This window comes from Seriola aureovittata, chromosome 3 (assembly GCF_021018895.1).
Source record: "Seriola aureovittata isolate HTS-2021-v1 ecotype China chromosome 3, ASM2101889v1, whole genome shotgun sequence".
NCBI lineage: Eukaryota > Metazoa > Chordata > Actinopteri > Carangiformes > Carangidae > Seriola > Seriola aureovittata.
Window position 1 is genome coordinate 17,154,334 of NC_079366.1, and position 11,235 is coordinate 17,165,568.

An 11,235-nucleotide genomic window follows, 5' to 3' on the forward strand; every position below is an offset into this window, starting at 1 on the left:
ATGTGGACGCCAGGTCCTAGGAGGTTAAAGATACAGCACTTAGGACATATCACTGTTATGTTCGAGTTGTTTTAGTGAAATTGTTCTTTCTTGTGCTGTAGAGGTGGAATTTCAAGTATTTTATGCAATCTAATAGTGTAAATATCATTTCATGTATAGTGTCTGTAGTGTACTATTGAAAATTGTCAGATTTTTACTTTTTTTTTTCAAAATTTTTCAAAATAATGTAGTTGTGTTTTATATTATTTATTTGAATCATAATTTCTACAAGTTAGGATTAGAAATTGGTTGATCTGTTTCTTAAATAATAATATTATTATTTTTGCTCCTGTACAGATGTTTAAGGAGCTCCATATCTAACAACAGGAAACGATTTGCATATTCACAGACGAGATATTAGTCACGTATTCAGTGTAACTGTTAAATGTTCAGTTCTTTGTAAAAACGACTTCTGTGAATATATCTGGTACATTGTGTTCCATGTTCATTGTTTGCCTCGCTTACTTATTATGGTTCATGGTCAATTGCCAGACAAGACAAGCTACTAATAAAGTAGCTTAAGGACATTTCTGTTGTCATACAAATTACACAGAATTAGACGGAAGTGGTTTTCTTTCAAACAGAAAACTGACTAGTGCATTAAGCTGAAGTTGAAGATGTTTTTCCTCCCCAGTACTCCCCAGTCAGTTCACTAAACACAAAGCATGGTGATTCTCTAGAAAAGAAAAATGTTTTTCTCTCCACAGACTCATACCAGAGAGAATTAGTGTTTGTTTACCACTGTTTTACTCTGTTAGTTCATTCTCATGACAGGGTGTCTCTCCTCCTGCTTCAACCAGACTCACTTTAGCAGTTGGTGTCAGCCTTGGGTGAAGTTCTTGTACGACCTTTTCAGCATGTTGTGTTGAGTTGGAGCGACCTTCAGTGGTCAAAGAGAGAACTGCACTCTAATCCAGCAACCAGTGAAGAGTCAGCCATAGTTGATCAGTGTACACATGTGTTGTCATTGCTTTGTGAGCTGCAGCAGTCTCAAAGACATTACCATTGTAGATTTAATGATGATCCCTCCAACCCTTTTCAGAGTAACATTCATACAACATATGCCTGAGTCCTGGGCCCAGGTCTGGTCCATATACTTCCACATCTGGACTGATCCCAGCTGTTATCCTCCAATGATGGCTGACAGCCAGGAAGATTTTCTGTGTGTTCACTAGATATGGTCCAGTTGTGGAAGTAGCATCTGATAGTCATGCTGTTTGTGGGCCGGATTCGGGCCGAGGAACCGGGTGTATATTGAGCCAGAAGAAGCGCAACATGTGGCCCAAGTATTCGCCAGAATAATTTTGCTACCTGGGAGTAGTGTAGTTTATGTGGGTCAGGTTACAGATTAAAGTGGCTACAGCTTTAGATTCAAATTGCTGATTTATAAATCCCATATTTAGTCATTTATATTGATAATATGCATGAATAGTAGGAACACCAACAACATAAAAAGACAAAACAAAATGGACAAAAACAAAGCTACAACTGAAAAAAGAACGAATTATCATTAAAGCAGTATGGGGTGACTAATAAATCTCTAAACATGAGTAATGGCTTACCCATCAATCCTAACAGTTTAACCTCACAAAAATAATTTATATAATAATGATCCATGTCGACTTCGACTCTTCTGTTCTTTCTGCTGAACTTGAAATGACAGGTTTAAGCTTTGACCTTTATTCCACTTCTTGTTCTGTCCTTCCTTCTGTCTTGCCGACCTCTTTTTGTCATTCCTCTTACAGGAATGTGCTCAATTCAAACGGTCCTCTGTCAAAATCCCTTAAATCCACATCCATTCAGTGGGCTGTTTTTGCTGTCTCATCATTGTACAGTACAGACTCTCCAGTATTCTCACCTCTGCTGTGTCAAAAGGCTCTCAACTCTTTATTCTACCTCAGACTGAGACAGTGGCGGCACAGGGGAGAAGGGAAGGTACATTTGTAAAAGGAAATGCTTTTCTGTCTTCAATCTAGTTTTATTACCAGCTAAAGGTCATCAGGGAAAAGAAAGTAAAGTCCATTTGGGTGGTACAGTTCATGGAAAAGAAGAACAGAACAGAACATGGCAGTTAATGATAATTAACTGGTGTATTTGTATTCTTTCAGTCATACAATCAGCTCAAAAACACTAAGTGTAGGTCCCATATGGGGAATCTGGCTTGAAATTTGCACAAAAATAATACACAGAACAAAATAAAGAACAGAGCTTCTTAAATATGATTATTTCTGCTTTTTTCTATTTTTATATCATTTTGGCATTTTGGACTGGTGACTGGACAAAACAAGCAATTTGAAAATGTTACTCTTGGCTCTGGGAAATTGCAATGGATGTTGTTCACAATTTCCTGACATTTAATAGACTAACAAAAATAGTAAAAGTATTTCTGAAAAAACAAAAAGAGGTAAAACAAATAAATAAAAACAGAGAAATCACCACAGATCCTCATTAAACCTTGTATATAGTTCAGTGTCTTCACTCAGGAGGACAGGGACGCCGCACTCAGGTGTTTATTCTTAGGTACAGGTGTCTTCACATACACTGCTGGATGTACATTCAGAACCATAGGAATGTACACACAAATATATACACACACACACACACACAGGTGCAGTGTTATCAGAGGTCTTGCAGGCTTTGCAGGTCTTTGTGCCTTTCCGCTTAGCTGGATGGTGTCGATATTGGTGTGCGTGTGGGTGGTTGAGTGGGTGGATGTGTGGAAGTGTGTGATTGTGTGTGATTGGTTGGCTGAGATGTAAAATCAGGGTTTAGCATCCTGACCAGGGCATAAGAGACTCAGTCCATCTGTATATAGTGCGTCTAAATCCCTGTCTCTAATGTCCACATGTGTTGGCTCTGTCTAATTGCTGGGAGTAAAGTAGGTAATATCTTTCCTTATAAACATGGCCTCACTCCGGCCACACCAGAAAGGAGCCTCTGAACTCAGCAGTGAGTGCTAAGAATAGAAATTGAATAACTTAGACCTAGATTTGAATAGATTAGCTTGTATCCTCTGTTCCGCCTGCCACGGTGTGACCAGATTACCTCCACTCACTCCCCTAAAAGGGGGGGGGGGGTTCTCCAGAGGTGGCAACCCACCGCCTTTCACCCCTGCATCACATTATCATTACATTCCAGGAGCATTTTCTAGCTCTAAAGAGAAAATCAGGACTCCTACTGATTGTCTTCAGACTGATTGACTGACTGACAGGAGGAGATAGGAAGAGCCTCTGGGAATTGGACTGTGTGTGAGTGTGAGTCCTCGCAGGGCGCGGGGTTAGGGCTTCGGTCTGAGTCTTTGTGAACTGGCAGACACAAAGGGGGCAGGAATCACATCTGGTTATTTGAAGGACCCCCCCCCCTCCTCTGTAGCCTCCCTAACGGCACACATGCACACCTCCACCTTAAACGCTCTCCTAAGAAAGATTGCTTTTCTTGTTCCTGTTCATGAGTGAAAGTAAACACTAATTAATTTCTTAACAATTTTGTAAATAGCACAGTTGTAATTCCCACATGAAAATAAGAGGATTAATAGTTAGGTCTCCTGCTCATTTTCCTATTCTGTTTGAATGGACGTTCACCTTATAGCTATTTCATCTCTGTAATTCACGACTGTCTAATTAACCCTACATATTAACCTAATATGTACATACTGGCATGTTTCGCACACACGCACCACAAGGGTCTGTTTGTTTTGGTATGAGCCCAGTAGTCTTGTGTTGTGTTGCGAGGCTGTTTCCTATGATAAAGCATGCAGAGTTGGTCCCCGGTGGGTCCAGTAACATATGCAAACCTCTCCCCTTTGCTGCAATAACATATGCAAAACAGCGCCGCTGGCCCTGGCCCCCACACTCCCACCACCCGTTACTGTTCAGTTCCCACCCCCTCTCTCTCACACACACACACACACACACACACACACACACACCACACACACACACACACACACACACACACACACACACACACACACACACAGTTATCAAACACAATCCGAGAAGCAAACAGGCTTGTGTATATGTGTGTGAGTGTGTGTGTGTGTGTGTGTGTGTGTGTGTGTGTTCCTTCAGATTGTAGTCTGTAACAGTCTGAGCTTTGTGTTGGCCAAAGGATTATCACGGCTTTGCCACCAGCAGCTAAGGCAAGGAGCAGAGGAGAGAGCGGGGCTTAGAGAGACACAGTGTATGTGTTGGGACAACTGTGGGAAAACGTGTGTGTGTGTGTGTTTTTGAGAAAGAGAGAGAGAGAGTGCTCATGTGTCTGTGTGTATGCATGAGAGGCCACGGATGGCTGGTTGTCTGTGTCCACACAGCGAAGCCCTTAGGACCTTCTCAAACACCCTCCTACACACACATCCTAAATCGTCGGTCCTCTTCGCAGCTTCTGTCCTCTTTTTGTCTGTGAACAGCTTCAGAAGCTCTTCGTGTCATATCAGCAGGAAGTGGATCAGGTTCGGATCTCTCCTGCTGTCTCTGCACTCAGAAGACTCTTCGTTAAACACAGGCAGATGTTTTTAACGTAGCCTCCCTTGCTGTGAAGTGTCTGTCAAGCAAGTTTATGAATGAAAACGTAAGGGCCTACAGGGCAATTTGGATGTACTATTTTTCATCAGATTTGATAAGATTTGAATTCTGTCATGAACAGCAGAGACTTACACTTAAGTCTGCGGGTCACGCGGTGATTTATAGTGCATGAGCCAGAACGAATGTTGTTTTCAGAATTTTGTATGGTTTGCCTCTTATTCTAGAGAATTACTGCAGATTCTTCAGCTTCAGGCCTCTGAAAAATAATTAGTTGATTTTAAGTAGAACTGCCAGTAGGTGTTTGAAACGAGGGGTCGCAGGTAGACGATAATTTGTCAGGCGTCACAGCCACAGACCTACAATGTAAATTTTTTACCCTTTCATTTTAAAATTTTCACGTGATGAGTTTTCAGTCTGAAAAAACATCCACTGACATTCACATGGAAGCAGAGCCAGTCAGCAGGCTGCTCAGATGATGATGTGATTCGTTACCTTCGGAAGCCCCCTAATGGTGTCAACAGCTATTTATATCAAGTAAAGTAATGCATGACTTTGCGATGACAGAGCCGGTTTCTCTGATCAAAATTTAATCAGAAACTGATTTTGGTGGATGTTTTAGGAGATGTGTGACCTTTTCAGAACAGTTGCTGTGTTTATCCCAGTAGAAAATCAGAGTTAGTCAGGTGTAGGAATAGATTTGGGTTAATGCAGGACCTGAACAAATGTTCATTGAGGCTTGCCCAGCAATCATATGACTGAACCAGAGTTAGTGGACTGATTTGCCAGGACATTTTGACCTCCGATCACAAAATCACAATCAAACAAAATATCTCCGGCTTTTACAAAGAGGCGAAGATGAAATTTTATGCCGAATCAATGCTGAAAATATGCCTGCCTTATGTTGACTTTCATTGCACAGCCAGACTCTGTAGGATTCCTCTCCAAACCCCTGAGAAAGAAAGAGAGAGAAAGACACCAAACTGATTTGATCCCTCAGGCCCTCACCCCGTTACCTATTTAGATGCCACCGATAGGAAGCGCCGGATGAAAACAGAGAGCAGGAATGAGAGATGGATGAGGGTTCATCCAGTTAATTAATATTGTATGAGGCAGACAACTCCTCACACGCACACGCATACAGATGCGCATTCACTCCAGGTTTTTCAGACAACTATCGCAGGTTGATGGGAGAATAGGAGGGGATTTCATTTCTTTTCTCTCTCTCTCTTTTTCTCTCTCTCTCTCTCTCGTGCTTTCATTCATTCTGTCTGTGTGCTGGATCAGAGTATGTGGAGATAACACAAGCCCAAGGTCAGGGAGGGAGAGACAGAGGGGGACCTACATCCAATTTACATGAGAGATGAATGGGAAGAGGGGCAGGAAGGATGGAGGTCGGGGGGCTTGAGACGGGGGACTGTGATCTCCTTAGGGTGCGTGTGTGTATTTGTGTGTGTGCGTTTGTGTATGTGTGTGTGCGTGCGCGTGCTCGCAAGAGGTCTGTGATCTCCTGGCCTTTGTGATGGAGATGGGCCCGGCCGGCCTGACCCGATAATGACGCGACGCTCTAATAGCATTCATCCTTTCTGCCGCAAAACTACTCAAGCGGAAAAGAGAGAGAGAGAGAAAGAGAGAGAGAGAGAGGGAGGAGGAGGAAAAACAAGTGTGAGGGGTAGATGTGGGGATGGAGAAGAGAGGGAAGAAGGAGGAAGGGAGAGGAGAAGAAAAGGAGGGGAGGTTAGCTAAGCTATGTTTAAGAAATGACGTGGGGCACAAATCATTTGTAATCTTGGAATCAGGGCTGAGAGACGAAGGAGGGGGCACTTTAGATGAGTGTTAAGGTTCTGTGGTGTGTGTGTGTGTGTGTGTGTTTTAAAGAATAGCATGATGCGTGTGTGTGTGTGTAACATTAGCAGTAAATGCACTGTGCCTGTGTCTCCTCTCTCTCTCTCTCTCTCTCTCTCTCTCTCTCTCTCTCTCTCTCTCTCTCTCTATATCAGTGTATATTTGCTGTGGGCACTGGAGCATGGAAGGCTTTCAGAACACTGGCCCATAGGGGAACGGGACCCTGTGTCCAACACACACACACACACACACACACACACACACACACACACACACACACACACACACAGACACTTACTTATCATACAGGGTCATTACAGGCCTCTAACTATAGCCCCGGTAATCACTGGTTTATATCAGCACCCGTATTCAGCGTACAATACACAGCAGCTCGTATCAATAGAGAGCATGGGAATGATGGTGGAGAAGAGGGAGAATGAGAGACAAATGGAAAGTTAAACCACTGTTATATTATATCCATCATGTTAACAGAGAAGAAAAAAAAAACTCCTTTAACAGAGAAGAAAAGATTTTGAATTTATGTAAAACATTTTCTTACATCCTTACGTTTTCTAGTAACAAGCTTTTTAAATACTGTTTTTCTGTATTTAGACTAAGACAGGGCCTCCTGTGAAGCAGCACAGACAGGACAACGGTCGATCTCCTGCCTACTGCTACAACTGCTCCAGGAAAGGACACTTTGGCCATGTGAGTAGCTCACTAAAGTTTTTATTTAACAGCCTGCCATACTACATGTGTAGGTATTTGCCATTTTGCATACTTCTTTGTGGCCTATAGACCAAAATTAAACCCAGAAAGAGGGCAAAAAATATGAACAGGAACTGTTAACAGTATGAAATTGATTTCAAAGATTCTTTACTCCTGTACAAATGAAAACATTTCTTTAAGATGCTGGTAGAGCGCAGAATAAATCACAGTTAAGAAAGTTCAGTCGTAACCACTATTCATATTCATATTTCTAGAAGTTATTCTTTATTTTCTGCATGAGACAAGAGCATGAGATTTGTGTGTGTTTTCCTCAGGTGTGTACAAGGCAGAAGATGTTCAATGGGGTGTTTGCCAGCATCCCGTTCATCAACCACTACGACACTGTGGAGGACATCAAGCGCAGACAGCACAGGTTGAAGCTGAAGGTTAAAGGTAAGTCTCACACAGACACAAACATCTGTTCGGCCTTTTACTGTGACTGCAGTTATTAATTCTCTCTAAGCTTTGACTTTTGAGCAATATAAACAACTTGTGTGTTCATATTAGGGTTGTAATAGTACACCAAATCAAAAGTTTGATAAAGTATGTGCATTGGCTTAGGAGTCGTGGTTTGTTGTTATCTCTAGAGTGGAAAAATTACATTTTCCTTTTCTATTCTTTCAATTTAAGTGAATGCCCTCAAACACTTGCATATGGTCATTAAAGTCATCTAAAAGAAAAATGCATGATGTCAGTATTCTCTATTGTACGCTCAAATTCAATTACAAAATAGCAGAGCTCAGGCACTTTGAGCGAATGCATAATGGAATAGATTGACATTTTGGGAAATGCACTTATTCACTTACTTGCCGAATGCTACATGAGAAGACTGATAACACTACTGACCTCATTTTGGCTCATGATGCCCATGGTGCGGTGATAACATCCCTGCATGTAGAAAAAAAGTCATTAAATCCTTTGTGCTTCTGTTTCCCGCAGAACTGAAGAAAAACGGCTGTTTCCCCACCACCTCCCAGACCCCTGTCACTCCAGGACCACCAAAGAAGAAACAGAAAATCAGCCATCATAAGAACAACCATCAACCTAACCAAACACCTCACCACACCCCTAAGAACCACAAACCCAGTCCCAGCCATATCTTTTTTAGTGTCGATGACTTTAGGAGCACAACACCCAAAACAAGTAAGTTCAATAAGCACAAACAACAAGAAAGCACTGGCAGTGTGAAACAGTGGAAAGCCAAGAGACCAGTTCCCACCTCGAGAGGCCCGCTCCCACCATCTAAACTAATTTTGGATGAGGCGGATGACTTTCCTAGAGGAGGAGGCAAAGGAGAAAAATTAGAGAAGAAGAGGAAGAAGAATAGAATGAAGAAAACAATGGAACTACCACCAGAGGGACACAGAGGCAGCAGATCACACCGTCCCTGTTGGACTGTAACTGGCGGGATGCAGGGGTCAGAGTCTAGGCAAGAGAATGGAGAGAAGAAGACGAGGAAGAGGAGAAATCGAGACCGGAGGACTGCTGACAAAAAACTCTCTGCACCAATGTACCCAACGGATGAGAACCTGTTCATCATCAAACAGAGGAAACGCAACAGATAGCATCAGTATGTGCGTCAGAGGCTGTCAGGGCTGTGATCTTTTTGAACAGTGGTTATTTGTTCATGACATTTCGTGACATGACTCAGGTCTCACTGCAAACGACACCAGTTCCACTTTAGGGGTTCATAGGCCTTTTTTCACAGAAGACATTTTGACATGTCACAGCCGGCAAAGCTTGGATGTAAATAATAGCGTAAATGACTGAATTCAGTTTAATGGCCTCAGTTTCAGGGTCCTGTTTATTGTGCATGCTGGCTCACTGTCATGACTTACTGAGACACTCGAATAGACTGGGGACATTGTTAAAGGACAGGCTCACAATTTTTCCAGGTGTCCATATGAACGTTGTTTATACTGGCCATTAAAACATCCCTTTCTAATGCTCTTTCATCGTAAGGGATGGAAGGGGCAGCTGAACAGGGAATCGCTGGCCAGGAGAACAAAGGAGTGAATTTTGTACTATAATGGCAGGAACTTTGGAAGATATCTGCTTGATTTCTCCCACTCAAACTGCTGAAGCCTCATATTAACTTTAGATAAACTTCTAAAAACATTTCTGCACAAAATAAGGACTGCAGATTTTGTGCCCCAAAAATAGTGAACCTATCCTTTAATGCTCTAAGTAATATCTGTGCCTTTCCTACTCTTTGACAAGTCAACATTTGTGCTGTGAAAAAGGCCTTTTGTGTTTGACATTGTACTCTGAACTGAGTTTCAGTTTCACCCTACAGCCCCTATTCAAACTGAAGCATTGATTCATGACTGGAGATGGACATTTTAGTACGTGAGTCAAGTTAAGAGTTCATACAGCTAGTTCATTAATGATTTTGTTAGACAACACGTCATTTCAATTGAGCATTCTCAGTTAAACAGGATGACTTTCATTGCTAATAGACATAAAGAGACAGTGAATAAATTGCGTCAACCTACAGTGTTTACAATAGATTATTCATTAGAAGTATGTATGTATAAGTGTGTTGTAGTCATTGTCATCATCTTTATTCACATAAATTTCAGACCACTGAATTAAAACCAGACTCGCTCTTTGAAGTACAGTAAGAGAATTTCCTAGTGCCTCTGCTCTGAACGTAATTTTCAAGTTGTTGCTGCTGTTGGAACCAAAGGATGATGAATTTTTAAAACTACTCTTGGGAATAGTGTCCTTTTTTCATTTAGAACTGAAGGGATGCCTTTTTTCTATAACACTCATTCATTTGTAAATTATCAAAATATATTAACATACTGTAAATATGTTTATTACATATGTTTGATTTGCAAATCTGAAGAAAGTCACTTCACCAGTTCTTGTGTGGTGTGGATAAGATTCATCACAGACATGCAGCCCTGACAATTTTAACCATCCAGTATTTGAATTGAGTTATTTATCTAATTTGTTGTGGTTGTAACACGATGAAACCTTAACATACAATGGAAGAGTGTAAGACGGGACTGTGATAACATGAATACTACATAATACATGATATTGATATTGTTGAGACTGGGGGAAAATAAAACTTGAATCTTTATTTTTAGTTTTATGATTCAGGAAGTGAAATCAGCTGCATCAGTTGTTGGCATTTGTTTAGTTGACAACTTTTAGTTTTTCAGTGATAATTCACATTGCATTTATGTTGATGATACATTAAAATCCTGTGTTCCAATTCACTAAATATCTTTTTTTTCCAATAGATATCTATATTATTATAGGCTCATGGAATTTCAGTCATGTCTCAAGTGTATCGTTAGTTTTTTTTCTTAACTAGAACTGAGGAAAAACAGGTGGCGCTCCTTCAATTAAGTCATCCTTTTGATATAAATAACCTCATAAATAAATAAAAAATGTATGTTATCAACCAAGACCATGTGGGAAAGCAGCTTTCAAAATCAAATTCAGTTGTTTACTGTTGAGGAGCACTGGTGTTATACATTAGAGTTCCTGGTACAGTCTTCGGTTTATTTGTGTTTCCGTCATGTCTTTTCATCTGAGGACACACAACAGCAGGTCACAAATTATTCATGGAAAATGGTGAACACATTTAAATCAAAAATGCAATTCAGTGCATGTATTTTGTCTTATTGCCTAAACATCACAATTTGATTGCTTTGTCCCAGTGAAAAAATAGTGTTGTCAGAGTAATTTACCTAATGTTTTAAAAGTAAAATAACTCATTGGGAAGAGTTATATCACCATTTCAAATTATCTGATTATTACTATGTGTAATCAGAATTTGATTGTTGGTAGAGCTGTAGCTATCTAATATACAGTTGTGTGCAAATGCTTGGGCAATTCCTCAGTGACGGAAAAATTCCCTTTTAACAGTAAGAAACCTTGAGCAGAATCATGGGTGATCATGGGTGGCTTGCAATCACAGATCCAGACTTTAGGTCTACAGCCAACATGGGTGGTTGAGTCAAGGCAAGCCGCAGCCAGCACTAACCATGAGCTTGATCAAAAAGGACAGTTGTAAGTCTACTCTTGTTCGTGGAGAGGGTGTTTG

General features: G+C 41.0%; 1 protein-coding gene across 1 annotated transcript in view; it reads left to right on the forward strand.

Moving 5' to 3' along the window:
• The window catches only part of zcchc7 (zinc finger, CCHC domain containing 7), a 51,390-nt gene extending 40,992 nt beyond the window's left edge, over positions 1–10,398 (forward strand). The window contains exons 8-10 of the mRNA XM_056372640.1: positions 7,017–7,112; positions 7,448–7,565; positions 8,112–10,398. Of these exons, the coding sequence (XP_056228615.1) occupies positions 7,017–7,112; positions 7,448–7,565; positions 8,112–8,737 (840 nt within the window). The 3' untranslated portion in view covers positions 8,738–10,398. The remainder of the gene's footprint in view (positions 1–7,016; positions 7,113–7,447; positions 7,566–8,111) is intronic.
• Positions 10,399–11,235: the final 837 nt, after the last annotated feature.